Below are 17,227 nucleotides of genomic sequence, written 5' to 3'. Positions count from 1 at the left end.
CAGCCTCTGATTGGCCATGGTTCCAGGAGGGAGAGTTTAAAAGGAGAGGTTTTGGAGAGACGGTTAGTTTGAGAGGGTTGGAATTGTGGTTGGAGAGGGTGGGAGATAGGTAGGGAGACAGGTTAGGAGACAGGCTAGGAGACAGGCTGAGGTATAAAGAGTGAATGGGAGAAAGAGTTGGCTCTGGAAAAAACAACTTCCACTCTGAGCGTATTGTGAAGGACAGAGTGTGGTGTCCTATAGGAGGAATAGACCAGAATCTTACTGGGAGGCAGAGGTTGAGCCAGGAGAAGTAGGAGCTGGAAAGGAACAGCCTTCTTGGGACTCAAATCTAGTCTGGAGGGGAGAGATAGACTCTTCTAAGGAAATGGATGAAACTCCCAGACCCAGTGAAGGGAGGGGGTGTGGAGAGCCCTGTGGTCTACATCTGAAGGCAGCCTTGTTTAGGGAAGCTTTTAATGTTTGATGTATTACAGTATTTTAATATTTTTTGGGAAGCCACCCAGAGTGGCTGGGCAAGCCCAGCCAGATGGGCGGAGTATAAATAATAAATTATTATTATTATTAGAATGGACCTCCGAACGAGTTAAGTTTGTAACCAGAGGTACCTCAGGAGCAGGATTGTTAAAGGGGTTGGGTAACTGAAAGAAAGTATCACCAGAAAAAAAGAACCAAACCATAATGCAAAAACTGAGGACAAATTTAAAGTGAAATTGCACTGTATTTCTGAACTAACCTAAGTTGAATCCATTTGTGTTATATACTATCTTGCCTTAAATAAATCTTTATTGTTTATTGAAAGAAAACCTGTCTGATACTCCAACTTACTAGTTACCCCTTCACAAAGCTCCTTCGCAGGATACTCTGGGGCTAGAATTTTAAGGGAAAAGGGAAAGAAACCTTTGGGTAAAGGGTTGTTCAGTGAGGTGGGGGCAATTTAAAGCATGGGGGAACTTTCAGTTTAAATAAATTGCTCACAACTGTTTCCCCATGTGTATATTTTCAGAACGTATGTACATGAATGTAAATTACATATTCCCTGGGAGGACGTGCATAGTAATTAGTTGCTACTTGACTTTCTATGAGAAGGCTTGCTGTTGCTGAGCCCAACCAACCTCAACTTCATTCTATGCTGTGGTGGTAGCAGAGGGAAACATGCAGCCTTTTGTAAAAAAAATTAAAAAAAAGGCTCTGTGCTTTAGCCTAATGTGACTTGGTTGATTACTTACTTAATATTAATAATTACTAAATTTATTTCGCCTGCCTACAGGAATTAATGACCTACAATGAAATTTTGGAATAAACATATTAAGTGGTTATTTACTCGTGTGTGGAGTGTTAGAGGAGGGTAGTACCTCTGGTGGAGGACACATCATGCTCCTTCTGGGATAGGTTGCTCACCTTTGGTCCCCCCCCCCTGCACTCAGCTTCACCTGTGGCTCCTAGAAGCCGTCAGCATGCGACAGCAGCAACACCCTGGGAATGGCTTTGACTGGCTAGCTGAACCAGGGGAGGGTAGCTGATGGGTCTCAAGCCCTTGGTGAGTTAGGGACTTCCCTTGCATGTGGAGATAGTCTCCAGCTGTTTGAGCAGACGAGACCAATAGTGGGTCTTGAAGTTTTGCAAGAGCTGCCTGTTGCAATGTTGCCTCTGTGTGGCCATTTTCTTTACCTGAGCAGCATATTGCAGAGAGGAGCAATCTGCTGGAGCTATCTGAATTTGTTCCCAGAAGATCTGCGTTTAACTAAGAGGAAATGAAAGGATGAAGAAATGAGATAATAGGATTATCATTGCATCAGAATATGAAGGTGTAATTTTGAGAGGGATTACAACTTGGCACGAACATGAACCTTGTACCTTCAAAGTTGCTACATGCAGCGGCCTGATTCTTAGAGATTTTTTTTACATTCATCAGAATGAAAAGATTAAAATGTCGTTATCTGTTGATGCAATGCAACACCCACAAATGAGAAACATTTTCTCCTTGATTGTTTATTGTTGTTTTTAAGTATACTTATACTTAAGTGCAATTGAAGACACAGTCCTGCAAAAGACTAGTTCTCTAGTCGGAGTAAAAATGAAGGATGAAAAGCATCCCTGAATGAGAGAATGAGCTGTTTAAATCCAGGTTGAGCTAGGCTGTTCTTTCCTTGCTGGTAAATTATTATTATTATTAAGCAGCTATCCTATCTTTAAAAGACATCTGAAGGCGGCCCTGTTCAGGGAAGTTTTTAATATTTAATGCTGTACTGTTTTTAACACTTGATTTAACACGAGCCGCCCAGAGTGGCTGGGGAAACTCAGCCAGGGTTGAGGTATAAATAATACATTATAATATTATGCATCCTTCCTTCCTTTAAAAAAATTTAAATTCATTATCTGCATTCTGCTGTCAACGTGCATGCCTCTTTACTAATAAAACAGCCAGATCTAAGTCCTGCTGAGCTTCCTGTGTACTATTCAGCCCAGGGAAGGAAGGGATGGGATGAGAACTGGGGGAATGTGTATCCTTTCTGGAGGGAGAACATGGAACACATCTCCTGGGCTGCCAATTTCTCCCCAAAGCCTTCTACATGATGATGAGTGACCTGAAGGGACTCACCTGTAGGAGTGTCCCCTCTCACTTTGTCCACAAGGCAGGAGATGTTATCATTCAGTTACCACTCGGGCCGACTTGCCTGCTCTCTCTTACATATATTGCCCCCACCTCACTGAACAACCCTTAAAACAAATGCTAACTATCCCAGAGTATCCTGTGGGGGACCTTAGTGTGGGGGATAACCAATAAGCTGGAGTCTCAAGCAGATGTTTTAAAAACAACAATAAAGATATATTATAATACCTTGTTTTAAAATAAAAGTGGAGAAACTTAGGTTACTTCAGAATTAATAATCTAGTTTTCTGAATTTGTTTCACAGAGGTTTCAGCATTTTAGTTTGGTTCCTTTCTGAGGCGGCACTTTCCTTCCGGTAAAAAGGTAAAGGTAAAGGGACCCCTGACCATTAGGTCCAGTCGTGGCCGACTCTGGGGTTGCAGCGCTCATCTCGCTTTATTGGCCGAGGAAGCCAGTGTACAGCTTCCGGGTCATGTGGCCAGCATGACTAAGCCGCTTCTGGTGAACCAGAGCAGCGCATGGAAACGCCGTTTACCTTCCCGCTGGAGTGGTACCTATTTATCTACTTGCACTTTGACAGCAAGTCCTAGGCTTTGTGGTTTAACCCACAGCGCCACCCGCCTCCCTTTCCTTCCGGTACCCACCCCTTTAACAAATCCAACTCCTGAGGTAACTTTCAGTAATAGTCTTAAGGGCTCACAACTCCTCTTCCTTAACTGGGTTTGGGGAGTCTCTTCCTCAGAAGAGTCTCTTCCCTCCAGACTAGCTAGAGACCTAAGTAGACTGATCCTTTTTCAGCTACTTCTCCTGTCTCTCCCTCAGCCTCCCAGCAAGATCCAGTCCTCTTACTCCTGCAAGACATGACACTCAGTCTTTCTCTGTACACTCGGAGTGGATGTTTTCTCCTGAACCAACTACTCTCCTTCCTCAGCACTCTGTATATTTCAACCTATCTCCTAACCTAACTCCCAACCTTTCCAACCTCAATTCCATCCCCCTCCACGACCACAACTCTAAACCAACCTTACTAACTCTCTCCCACCTGGAACCTCAGCCAATCAGAGGCTGCTGTTCTTTAGCCATTTGCTGGCAGGAGATAAAAGTAAAAAGAAATATTTGTGGAACCAACTTTTCTGTCACAGACACCATGTCTCTGTTGGGGCATTTCAGTCTCCGCCCTTCAGTGGCAAATCAGCCCACAGGCTATTCAGGAAAGTCAGAGAATCTTCTGGACTTGCATTCCATGATGTGTGAGGAGCTGCTGCCAAATGTGGGTAATCCTTCCCACTTCCCTTCCTCCCCTCCCACTTTTAGCATTATTCTGGACTTGTTTGGATCCCCATCTGCTTGGCATTGACCCAGAGGCAAGATTAAGGGTGGTGGTGGGGTACGGAAACGGATACACAGAGTTTCCTATGAATTTTAGGATAGGAAGAAATAATTTTAAAACATCCCGAGCCAGTGTGGTGTAGAGGTTAAGAGCGGTAGACTGGTAATCTGGAGAACCGGGTTCGCGTCTCCGCTCCTCCACATGCAGCTGCTGGGTGACCTTGGGCTAGTCACATTTCTCTGAAGTCTCTCAGCCCCACTCACCTCACAGAGTGTTTGTTGTGGGGGAGGAAGGGAAAGGAGAATGTTAGCCGCTTTGAGACTCCTTTGGGTAGTGATAAAGCAGGATATCAAATCCAAACTCTTCTTCTTTCTGTTCAAATCAAGTCTATTAGATGTCAAAAAGCTGACAGAAAGAGGAAACAATGGAATTGTATGTTGAGTTTCCGATAAATAAATTATGTCCTTGGTTACGACTTCCACATTCCTGAATATGTTCCCCACACATGATTTGGAATCCACATGTTGCCACATCCACAAGTGCGACTAGGGGTGCAGGTGAGAAGAGAAGTGGGCATTCAAAATGACCGCTGCCTTATCCACAAAATTGGCAAGGCCTCCCTCATTTATGATGGCACAGCAATAATTAATTACTCTAATTCACCATAATTTTTGCTGCACAGCTATGCACTAAGTTTGGATTGATAAGAACAGTTAAGATGGTACATGCAGCAAATAAATATATGGGGTGGGAAACTGCCTTTAAATAACACCACAGCAATGGTCTCAATCAAAATTTGGCTATCACAAGTGTATCCCTCTGTAGGAGCTCTGAAGGGAAAGGGTTTTTTTCCTAAAGAGATTACATTTATTGCAGGAATTGGATGTTTTAGTTGAGATTCTTGAATTGCAGGAGATTGGCCTAGATGACCTTCAGGGTCCCTTCCAACTCTGCAATTCTATGATTCTATTTCCTCCACAGATATAATCTAATCAAACTGTACATTATAAAAACAATTATTTACTTATATAACATGGTGTTAAGGATAATCAGCTATAGGTTGCCATGATTTAAAGTGAGCCACAGAAAAAGCCGGCTATTGAACGTACACTATTATTTTATCAATTAATGCATTGCCTTTCACACAATTCTCAAGTACCAATAGCTTCATATGGATTTTAAACAACACTGGAGACATATTTGTTAGGAGGTGCAGAACCGACATGATTGGTTAGTTACTTAAGTATTTCTATTGTTTTGCTTGATGGGGGGTAGTTGCCCCCCCCTTGCTTACACCCATGAGCAGCACACATATCTTTGGGACTGGGAATGAGAGCCTTTACTGGTAACCCATCATCTAGGCAAACACAACAAAATCCTGCAGGGAATAAGGATAATCTGTTGGGCACTGAATAACGTCTGTAGAAACAAATCCAGATAGCTCAAGCAGACTAGAGAAAGCAGATAAACAGCATCTTAAATTCACAAATAAGCACTAGGGGGCAGTATTTCCCAGTGTTTCGCATCTAGATCAGCTCCAAAAAGAACAGTCATTTCAGAAATTATCAAAATTAGGCATACGTATAGCCTAATAGCAGATGTATAAAGTATTATCCTGAGTTGCAGGGGATTGTAAGTGAGGTCAAAGGAAAAGGAAATGCCCCCAAACCTTCTTAATAATGGACTGTTAATAATCTAATTATCACCATCTGAACCTATCTTCCTGGCCTCTGCTGTTTACAGTTCCTCCCACATATTTGCTGGCTTTGCTGCAACAAGCTAACTTTACAAACCCTCTGGGTCATTTATAGCCTCAGCCCCTTTCAGGATCAACTGATATAAATTATCGGGGCTGGGGGAGGCCAGTTTGAATAACTGATATAAAGCAAGCTTCCCATTGATATGGCTCCATATATATTGCAACAGTGTTGATTTACAAGAAAAGATAGTATTTCATTCTTACAACCAAGCTTCACATACCTTTGCAGAGGAAAAACCGCAAATGATAGGTAGTTGAATTGTGGAGGCATTGTTGGATATTATTGCAAGTGACACTGTCCTAAATTGTTGGTCTGCCATTTAAATCCTGCAATGAAAAGTGCACCTAGGATTGATTTCAACCTCATTTTTGTGGAGGGAAGATTAAGATACCCCCGGCCAGTATGATCAATAATTAAATATTATCAGAGCTGTAGTCCATCTAATACATTTTCCTGCATTGGAGAGGGTTGGACTAGATGACCCTCAGGGTCCCTGCCAACTTCACTATTTGATGGTTCTGCTTCTACACTGTGGAGCAGCTCTCTGGGGTTTCAGGTGGGAGTCTGATCAAGCCCTACTACCTGGGAGACACCAGGAGCTGGAGCTGGGACCTTCTGCATGCAGACAACATGTTCTGCCACTAAGTTACAGTGTTTCCCATCACTGCAATAAGGTTTTCCCAGTGGCCAGCAATCTGTAGCGGATCTGTTGGCTCTTGCATCAGCTCATTTCCAGCTTCCATCTCTTTACTTATGCTTGTATCTATATGGAACTCATGAATGGGCAGAAAGCTTTTCTGTCCCACCAAGCCTTTGCAGGCAATTTAAAGCACATCGCCCACAATGGTCTGCTGGTGTTTGTGTTTAGTTATTTTGCTTTTAATTTCTGATTATATATATATATATGCAAATGCAAACCACTGTGGTATATTATATCTATCTAATATTGCTTGCTAATTTTTCTGGTACAGCTTCATGCCTTTAGTTCCATGTCTTGCTGCCATGAAGACGCAGTGATGGGAAACAGTTCACTGGTGACATTTCTGCTAATTGAAAAATTGTAAATACAGCTGAGCCACAAGAGAAGTAAAAGGAAACTATTCTGGGAAGCACAGCACCTTCCCACATTTTGTGGGATAAATGTCTGTTTCTGTGGTCTGCCGATGTGAACAGTACCTTGCAATGTTGCTAGCAGCTTCTTGTTCTCTTGATCTCTGTCCATGCAGGCTGCTAAAGCTGACATGTGTATCCAGGGGCCTGCTCCCTTTGGTCAAGCAGTAGTACATAAATCCCTGTGACGAAAAAGTTGGTTTTGCTGGGCAGGTTGGATCAACAAGTGTTTCTTTTTTTTTTTCCTGCCTGCAAATTGTTAATGAATGGCAGCCTCTGATTGGCCATGGTTCCAGGAGGGAGAGTTTAAAAGGAGAGGTTTTGGAGAGACAGTTAGTTTGAGAGGGTTGATTGAAGTGGGTTGGAATTGTGGTTGGAGAGGGTGGGAGATAGGTAGGGAGACAGGTTAGGAGACAGGCTGAGGTATAAAGAGTGAATGGGAGAAAGAGTTGGCTCTGGAAAAAACAACTTCCACTCTGAGCGTATTGTGAAGGACAGAGTGTGGTGTCCTGTAGGAGGAATAGACTGGGAGGCAGAGGTTGAGCCAGGAGAAGTAGGAGCTGGAAAGGAATAGTCTACTTGGGACTCAAAACTAGTCTGGAGGGGAGAGATAGATTGTAGATCAATCGGTGGGGGAAATTCTGTGCAGTGTTTGAGCTGGGAAGTAGTTTGAGGAGAAAGGATACACACCTGGTGCTTCAGAAATCTGCCTGCCCTCACTGTAGTCTTATTCTTATCCTGAATGCAACTGTAGGACAGCCAAGCAGAGCATAGAATCTTAGGATTGCTTCACACACTATTTAGATAGACATCTGAATGTTTAGCAAATCCATGTAAATTTCTATTCAGATAGAGCTATTCATGACATCATAGATGTTAACATGGTGATCAAAGTTCTCTGTCAATAGTGTAATCACATTGATGAAGCAATACAGAAGACTTTAAGTATTAACTGGTCAGGGTGACAGAATCATTTTGGCTGGATGAATAGAAACTGGTCTAGAGAGCAACAATTTGGAACAAAAATGAGGTTCACATTTAACAAATAAATAATAAGATCTAACCTCCCACTAAACTACACTTTTAAAAGCTACAATCCTAAAAGCATTGAACCTCCCCCCCCTTGCACTTTGCCTTTGCTGTTTTATTACATTTTTAATGGATGCTTATTGTTTTGATATATTGATGTAAACCACTTTGTGAGGTTCATTTCAAAAGCAGTGCATAAGTAAATGAAATGGTAGCGATTGAGAGGGACGTATTTCTGACTAAATGGATCTGTCTTGATTTATAACAATTAAAAATCATGAGCAACCAAAAATAAAAGAGAACGAAAAACTTATATGGATGGCATCACAGAGAGCATAAAACACCCAAGCTTCAATAAAGAATTAAACCATGTGGGTGAACCAAAAGGTCTTCACTAGATGATTTAGAGAAGATCATCAGGAAAAGGCATCAGGAAAGACTCACTGAGGAGACTGTTCCATAGCTGGGGTTCTACTGCCAATAAAGCTCCCTCTTCCTCATCGACACCCACTTCATCTCATTTCCGTTTCAAATATTAAAATTACTATATTACTCAAATAAATCCAGTTTGACTGCGGGCAATGTGTTATGCCTGCAGATATCAGAAAAAGTGGAGCTGTGTACACATTTGCTTCAAAAGCTCAATGTATATTTTGAAAGAGCAATCTTTAAATAACCATAACGTTTCCATTCATTAAGTTTGCCTAAAAATTCTTTTCACCATAAGTTATTTTACCAGAAATCATACTTCAATGTGGGTGCTCTTTGGAACGAGGTGTTTGAGTGTGTTAATCTGCAGGTTGTTAGACATAGAATCATAGAATCATAGAGTTGGAAGAGACCACAAGGGCCATCGAGTCCAACCCCCTGCCGAGCAGGAAACACCATCAGAGCACTCCTGACATATGGTTGTCAAGCCTTTGCTTAAAGACTTCCAAAGAAGGAGACTCCACCACACTCCTTGGCAGCAAATTCCACTGTCGAACAGCTCTTACTGTCAGGAAGTTCTTCCTAATGTTTAGGTGGAATCTTCTTTCTTGTAGTTTGGATCCATTGCTCCGTGTCCGCTTCTCTGGAGCAGCAGAAAACAACCTTTCTCCCTCCTCTATGTGACATCCTTTGATATATTTGAACATGGCTATCATATCACCCCTTAACCTCCTCTTCTCCAGGCTAAACATGCCCAGCTCCCTTAGCCGTTCCTCATAAGGCATCGTTTCCAGGCCTTTGACCATTTTGGTTGCCCTCCTCTGGACATGTTCCAGTTTGTCAGTGTCCTTCTTGAACTGTGGTGCCCAGAACTGGACACAGTACTCCAGGTGAGGTCTGACCAGAGCAGAATACAGTGGCACTATTACTTCCCTTGATCTAGATGCTATACTCCTATTGATGCAGCCCAGAATTGCATTGGCTTTTTTAGCTGCCGCGTCACACTGTTGGCTCATGTCACGTTTGTGGTCAACCAAGACTCCTAGATCCTTTTCACATGTACTGCTCTCAAGCAAGGTGTCACCCATCTTGTATTTGTGCCTCTCATTTTTTTTTTGCCCAAGTGCAATACTTTACATTTCTCCCTGTTAAAAGTCATCTTGTTTGTTTTGGCCCAGTTCTCTAATCTGTCAAGGTCGTTTTGTGATCCTGTCCTCTGGGGTGTTCGCCACCCCTCCCAGTTTGGTGTCATCTGCAAATTTGATCAGCATGCCCTTGAGACCATCATCCAAGTCGTTGATAAAGATGTTGAATAAGACCGGGCCCAAGACAGAACCCTGTGGCACCCCACTAGTCACTCTTCTCCAGGATGAAGAGGAACCATTGATGAGCACCCTTTGGGTTCGGTCAGTCAGCCAGTTACAAATCCACTGAGTGGTAGCATAGTCAAGACCGCATTTTACCAGCTTCTTTACAAGAATATCATGGGGCACCTTGTCAAATGCCTTGCTGAAATCAAGGTAGGCTACATCCACTGCGTTTCCTTCATCTACCAGGCTTGTAATTCTGTCAAAAAACGAGATCAGGTTAGTCTGACATGACTTATTTTTCAGAAATCCATGCTGACAATTGGTGATCACAGCATTCCTTTCTAGGTGCTCACAGACTGTTTGCTTAATGATCTGCTCCAGAATCGTCCCTGGTATTGATGTCAGACTGACTGGGCGGTAATTATTTGGGTCCTCTCTTTTCCCCTTTTTGAAAATAGGGACAACATTTGCCCTCCTCCAGTCTGCCGGGACTTCGCCTGTTCTCCAGGAATTCTCAAAGATGACTGCCAATGGTTCTGAAATCACATCTGCCAGTTCTTTTAATACTCTTGGATGCAGTTCATCTGGCCCTAGAGACTTGAATACATCTAGACTAGCCAAGTATTCTTGTACTATCTCCTTAGTTATTCTGGGCTGTGTTTCCTCTGCTGAATCATTTGCTCCAAATTCTTCAGGTCGGGCATTGTTTTCTTTATCGGAGAAGACTGAGGCAAAGAAGGCATTGAGGAGTTCAGCCCTTTCTGTGTCCCCTGTTTGCATTTCACCATCTTCTCCTCTGAGTGACCCCACTGTTTCTTTGTTCTTCCTTTTGCTATGAACATACCCATAAAAGCCTTTTTTGTTGCTTTTAACCTCTCTAACAAGCCTGAGTTCATTCTGTGCTTTAGCATTTCTGACTTTGTGTCTACAGGTGCTGGCTATTTGTTTGAATTCCTCTTTGGTGGTTTCCCCCCTTTTCCATTTTTTGTACACATCCTTTTTTAATCTTAACTCAGTTAAAAGTTCTTTAGATAGCCACCCTGGCTTCTTTAGGCACCTTCCATGTTTTTGTCTCATTGGTATTGCCTGAAGTTGTGCTTTTACTATCTCCCTCTTAACAAACTCCCAGCCATCATGAACTCCCTTTCCTTTTAGTATTACTGTCCATGGGATCTCACCCAGCACGTCCCTAAGTTTTATGAAGTCGGCTTTCTTAAAGTCAAGAAATTGAGTCCTAGTATGCTTGGCTACTCCTTTCCGCTGTATAGTAAACTTCAGAAGAGCATGATCACTCGCGCCTAATGATCCTTCCACTTCTACCCCACTAACCAGGTCATCAACATTGGTTAGGACCAGATCTAAAATGGCTGTTCCTCTTGTTGCTTCTCCCACTTTCTGGACAATGAGGAAGGTCCAGCTCCCAAGCAGAGGCGGGATTGAGAGGGACTTATTTCTGAATAAATGGATCTGTCTTCATTTATAATTATTAAAAATCATGATCAACCAAAAATAAAACTTCCAAGCAGAGGCGGATTTAGGGCAGCCTAGCCGGTCCCCCGCGCTGAGCCTGGAGGGGCCAGAGGGGAGCAGAAGGATGGAGGAATGACAGGAGCAGCATGGAAGGCGAGAGGGGGCAGCCTTCCTCAGAGGCCAGACATGCTAATGCGCTTATCTCGCCTCCTGGGTGGCTCCCCCTGCGGGGTGGGGTGGGGGGGGGTCATTGTGTTAAGAGGGAGCGGAGAGGAGAGAGGGGAGGGGGAGAGAAGTGGGGAGACCAGGGAGGAGGAGGAGGAGGAGGGCGGCCGGTGTGACGCCGCAGAGGCAGCCGTGGCTAAAGGGCGCCAAGGCAGGACAGGCGGGGGCGCATGCGCGGGGGCGGTTTGAGCGGGAAACGGCGCGCGGCGCCAACCTGGATTCTACGCGGCGAAGCGAGAGGGAGTGGGGGATGGGCGGCCGTTGGGACCAGAAAGAGGAGCGGGAAGGACACCCCTCCCCCCCCCTTGCCCCAGGAAAACGTTCGTCATAGCGCTGGTCCTTCGGGAAAGTAATAAAGGAAGACAATGTCGAAAGGGACGCCCTTAAGAGTTGTCTCGCAGCCGGTCCCCAGGCGCCACCACAGGGCGCGGTGGCGCCATCTTCCCCCAGGCATATATATATATTTGGCGGCGTATCAGCGTGTTGGCCTGAAGCCAGGCAGGGTTCAAATTCCTGCGCGCGCGCACACACACACAACCACACACCAAAATCCCTACACACACACACACACACACACACACACACACACACACACACCCTACTACCATCTCCGAAGCTCACTCGGGTGCCTTTGCGCCTCTCAGGCTGGTCTCCCTCGCGGGGGTGTCGGGGGCTGAGAGGGAAGAAGGAGGTGGGCCGCCTCAATGTCCCAGGGGGAAAGGTGGGGTCCTAGGAGAAAACTCTTGGGCCCAGGTCCCTTGCCCACCCCCAAATCGACCAGGGCAGGGCTTACCTGACTCCCCCCCCATCTTCTATTCAAGTGGGCGCCCCTGGGTGGGATATAAATAGAGAAATAAGCTCGTGGAACTGAATCCCGGTTTCAGCACCATTTGGGTGGAAAGCAGAGGGAAAGCAAACCCTGAACCGCATAAGCACAACTGGTCCCTTGTCTGGTTGTCAGAAGCTCAGCAAGGATTAGCTTGGTTTAAGATGAGGGACAAGAGGAAATACTGAATGATGAAGTGATAATGTGTAGCATTATAAACAGATTGGAATCTTGTAAGGCATTCCCAATACTCTCCAATAGCATCCTCATTTAACACTGTGAATTCCAGGATTTAACCCAATGTCTGAGTCACATCATCAAGATACTGTGGATTTTGGTTTGGGTGAACTCTTCCTTCGTGGAAGTTGCACGTAAAAGCAGAGAGGGGATCCGGCAGAACCAACCCCTTTCTGTATTCAGGCAACATTTCAAAAAGGGAGTGCATTATGTAGCATGGCAGGCAGGCAGGGCTCAGAAAAATCCATCCCCATAGAATAACATGCACAAAAACACACGTATATATCTATATTCATATATGCTTTATTGTTTTCTGCAAAAAGTACAAAAATACATTGTGCTTACAACACAATGCATCAAACATTAAAAAACAAAACAAATAAATAGCAAACCAAGAAACCAATAGTAATAAAAAATATAATAATAATAATAATAGCAATAATGAACAGTTTATACTTATACCCAAATTAAAGTAACCGCCAACCCCAACTAAACATTTAACCCACATCAACCCGACAAAAACAAAAGCCAAATTGGAACCTTTTGAAACATTTCCCCAATTGTTCTGACCCCAGATTTTGACTTTGGTCCTTATTTGAACAAGTGGCCAATTGTTCAGCTTTTATTTTTGATTTCAATATGCAAGTGCTTTTAGCTTGCTTGGCCAAAGGGAAGAGAATGCTTCAGTAAAAGGAAAGCCAGATGATGTTCCCAGACAAAGGCATTAAAATAACAAACTTTACTGAAAAACTTTAAAATGTATCTTTATGGATGAGTAACCCTAGAAGGCGTTGGGAGAAGGGAAGATAGTGCTTTGCTGCCCATTTTGGTAATCTTCAGGCAACATTTGCACGGGATTTGCAGCTGGATAATTTGCCGTTGCATAAGTGTTCCCCATTACATGACTGTTCCCCATCGCAGACCAGGGAGTTTTACTGCTTGATGGAGTGCAGAAGTTACCAGCTGATGGTGGAGGCTGCCTCATCATCTCTGCATCATAATATGGAACTGGGCAGTTGCTTGCTTGGGAAGTCTCACAAAGTCTAGTTCCACCAACAGCAGCTGGCTGGTAATGAACCGGGTTCAATTTCTGGGAGTTCTGCTGCTGTGCTGCATAGACGGGCTCTGCTGGTTGTGTGTTGCTGAGAGGTTGCTGCCAGAACCCTGCTCCTTCATAGCTTTCGGGATAATGGAAGCTGCGTGTCTGGTAATATAGCTGCGTCGGACTTTTTCTGCTGCTTCTTGGAGTGCTTGAACTTCTTCTTCTGTCACAGCGGCTATAAGGAGCTGTAGCTCGGTTCCTGATCATTGTTTTGGACCCAGTCACCTTTGTTCTCGCTCTTCTGTTCTGAAACCAGATCTGAACAAAAGAAAGGAGAGAACAAAATGCCCATTATTTCCAAATGGATAGGTCATAATTTCACTTTCTAGTTCAGAGGACAGCCAAATATTTGTGCCTTGTGTGGTGTAATTTTTTCAGTGTGGGAGAACTAGGGACTTGCGAGACATTGGCTAGGAAAGCAATGTTGCTTAACTGTGGTTCCAGCTGAATGCTGCACATTTGGTCTCTCAATGCAAGGTGCTGAATGCTGCCATCCTAATAGGAATATCCTATGCACACTCCCTTGGGAGTTCAGTCAGGTGGATCAGGCTATAAAGGCAGCCTAGAAAAACAGATGGTTTTAGCCTCAAATTAGAGATGAAACCAGGTCTGTTAAGGGTTTTTACTGTTCAAACCCAGAACCTTTGATATTTGAAAGTATGTGCCTCCAATAATTTAAGTGGGAAGGAAAAGGAAGCCTTAATCAGGAACCAGGATTTCTGAACAAGTATGGGCACAATTTCTTCCTACAGTTGAAAAGGAGGGGACACAACGCACCCGCCCCTTACAAAAAGCCTTTACATCCACGGTACAACAGCCCCCCCCCCAAATAAAACCCGACAAAAACCCAGGAAAGAGGAAGTTGGCTCTTGAATAAGGCACCTTTCACGTTAAGCTCGGAGGCACCTGGATGAGCATTCGAATGACAACGAAAGAATTATTCTGAGCATTTCAAATTGCTCCAGTATGTGCGGTTTAGGGAAGTCTCGGGAGCCCCCACCATCCCGATTCTTACGTGCACACGATCTTCTTCGATTCCGATGCACCTCGCCAGCACCTCCCTAGTCTCATATCCGGGGTACGGGTTCTCTTCAAACTCCTTCTTTAAAAGCTCGATTTGGGCAGGGGTGAAAACGGCCCTTTTTCTCCTATCTCCTCTGGTTTTGGGGTAGCTTCCTCCTGGGAAAAGACAAAGAGGCAAATCTGAAGGATGGGCGGCCGCTGACCACCCACCCGGCAGAGCGCAGAAGGGCAAAGCCTTCGCTTTTTACAGGAAGGCTTTGGTACCTGACATTGAAATCCACGCACTTTGTGGCCTTTAAATAAACCTCCCGTTGCTCGGAGCAAGGCTTGCATGGAAACAAACCAAAGAATTTTCAGTAAGAAGTTTACGCTCTTATTTCTATGCCTGCCATCGTTTTCCGCAGCCGATCCTAACCACATTTCTTGGGAAATTAATTCGCCGTTTATTTGAAACGTTTTAACGTTCAGGTCCAACCGAAGAACACGCCCCCCCCCCCTTACCAGGTAGCACACACTTCCTATCTTAAACGGATAATAATAAAATAATAAATTTTATTTATATCCCACCCTCCCCAGCCAAAGCCGAGCTCCGGGCGGCTAACAACAATAAAACAGTACAACAGTACAACACAACACAACACTCTAAAATCATTCATTATAAAATTAATTCAAATCAAACCAATGGCAACCATTGGGCCAGAGCTCCGCGAAGATTGCCAAAGGAGGGAGTCAGCTGTGCCTTTTTAAAAAGTTTTTGTTGTTGTTCTAAAAGGAAGCAAGTGTAAAATATTTCATATCGACACAGAAGCTTGGAACAACTTAATTCCAATACCCCTCATAGCATCCTCTCTCGTCTAAATAGATTTGTACATCGCCTTGGATGGAGCAGTGGCAACGGCCAGGAATCGCATCAAATGCGAATAAAACGGTAAACATAACAGCGGTGGCAACCAAAGAAGGAAATCTAAGCTGAGTAAGCAAATTATATTTTATTAATGGACGATTAAATTTGCATTCGTTTTATGCTAGAAAAAAGCTTTCGTTATTTTAAAAACAGTGCATTGGATACACAAGCGCAGCTCTCCTATGAAACTATTTAATATTAAGATTATGGGCGCCAAATTCGAGAGGCGCCGCAGACCAGAATTAATCCACATTCTTAAACATTTTTATTCACACCAATGAATTTGAGACGTGTGACAACCCAGAACAGAAATTCTAATCAAAATCTGATTTTAAAAAATGTGGTGATCTGTCAGGGAACAACCCCATTGAAGACGACAACAGTGGTTACGCAGAATAATAATTAATAATAATTTATTATTTATACCCGCCCATCTGGCTGGGCCTCCCCAGCCACTCTGGGCGGCCTTCATAAAAACCAAAAATACAGTAAAATATCACACGTTAAAAACTTCCCTGAACAGGGCTGCCTTAAGATGTCTTCTGAATGTCAGGTAGTTGTTTATCGCTTTGACATCTGCTGGAAGGGCGTTCCACAGGGTGGGCGCCACTACCGAGAAGGCCCTCTGCCTGGTTCCCTGTAGCTTTGCTTCTCGCAATGAGGGAACCGCCAGAAGGCCCTCGGCGCTGGACCTCAGCGTCCGGGCAGAATGATGGGGGTGGAGACGCTCCTTCAAGTATACTGGACCGAGGCCGTTTAGGGCTTTAAAGGTCAGCACCAACACTTTGAATTGTGCTCGGAAACATACTGGGAGCCAATGTAGGTCTTTCAAGACCGGTGTTATATGGTCTCGGCGGCCGCTCCCAGTCACCAGTCTAGAACTCATTGCTAGTTGTGAAGGGGCCCCCAGAACAGCTCAAGTTCAGGGCGCCCAAATGTAGGTCTGTCACTGCGTGGGATTGATGTTGGGAGATCTGTAATAGTCATCTGCTGTTGGGTTTTAAAATAGCAAACGAGGGGAGGGGAGTAGAGATTCAGAACTATTTGTGGTAGAGGCAGAGGGGGAGGGGATTATTTTGCGGTTACTGTCTTTATAAGCACGGGGAGTGGAGGTAAAAATCCTTTCTGATCTACTGCAAAACACCCAGCGTTCTTCCCACCTTCTTCCCACCACTGCCATGCAAAGGAAGCAGCAATTTAGAAAGCAATTAGGACTGGAGGGGGGAGTGGGGAAGGGATTAGTTGCGCCCCCCCATCCCACCCTATGCATACAAGCATGTGATGCATTATCACAGATCACCAGTTCTGATAATTGAGAAAAGGGCCAGCAGAGTGATCGAGTGAATGGAAGAATGAGGGAAGGTTGGAGCATTGGGGACTTTTTGGTTTAGAGAAAAGTTGCATAAGAGGTGGGATGACAGAAATTTATAAAATTTTGCATTGCATGGAGAAAGTGGATAGAGAAAAATTTCTCTCCCACTAAACAACATTTTTAAAAGCTACAATCCTAAAATCATTGAACATTCCCCCCTTGCACTTTGCCTTTGCTGTTTTATTACATTTTTAATGGATGCTCATTGTTTTGATATATTGATGTAAACCACTTTCTGAGGTTCTTTTCAAAAGCAGTACATAAGTAAATGAAATGGTAGCGATTGAGAGGGACTTATTTCTGACTAAATGGATCTGTCTTGATTTATAATAATTAAAAATCATGATCAACCAAAAATAAAAAAGAACGAAAAACTTATATGGATGGCATCACAGAGAGCATAAAACACCCAAGGATGAATAAAGAATTAAACCATGTGGGTGAACCAAAAGGTCTTCACTAGATGATTTAGAGAAGTTAAAGAAG

At 43.9% G+C, this 17,227-nt stretch overlaps 1 protein-coding gene across 12 annotated transcripts in view; it reads right to left on the bottom strand.

Moving 5' to 3' along the window:
• Nucleotides 1-978: 978 nt before the first annotated feature.
• Nucleotides 979-17,227, bottom strand: part of LOC309371135 (uncharacterized protein) — a 56,127-nt gene continuing 39,878 nt past the window's right edge. For 4 of the 12 annotated variants that reach the window (XR_014168809.1, XR_014168824.1, XR_014168826.1 and 1 more), the window contains exons 2-3: nucleotides 14,458-14,621; nucleotides 12,624-13,700 (exon numbers count right to left, since the gene is read on the bottom strand). Coding sequence is in view for 5 of the 12 variants with exons in the window: in XM_081913784.1 (XP_081769910.1) it covers nucleotides 13,122-13,700; nucleotides 14,458-14,621 (743 nt within the window). In the remaining 7 variants the exon portion in view is untranslated. Of the gene's footprint in view, nucleotides 1,745-4,224; nucleotides 4,350-5,924; nucleotides 6,031-12,623; nucleotides 13,701-14,457; nucleotides 14,622-17,227 lie in introns of those variants that run through there. The other 8 variants (XM_081913785.1, XM_081913783.1, XM_081913782.1 and 5 more) reach the window with 5 other exon arrangements.

The sequence above is a fragment of the Podarcis melisellensis genome, assembly GCF_964234715.1.
Source record: "Podarcis melisellensis genome assembly, chromosome: 5".
In the NCBI taxonomy this organism is placed as follows: domain Eukaryota; kingdom Metazoa; phylum Chordata; class Lepidosauria; order Squamata; family Lacertidae; genus Podarcis; species Podarcis melisellensis.
Note: the sequence above shows the minus strand (reverse complement) of the source record. Positions and strands in the feature narration are given on the sequence as shown.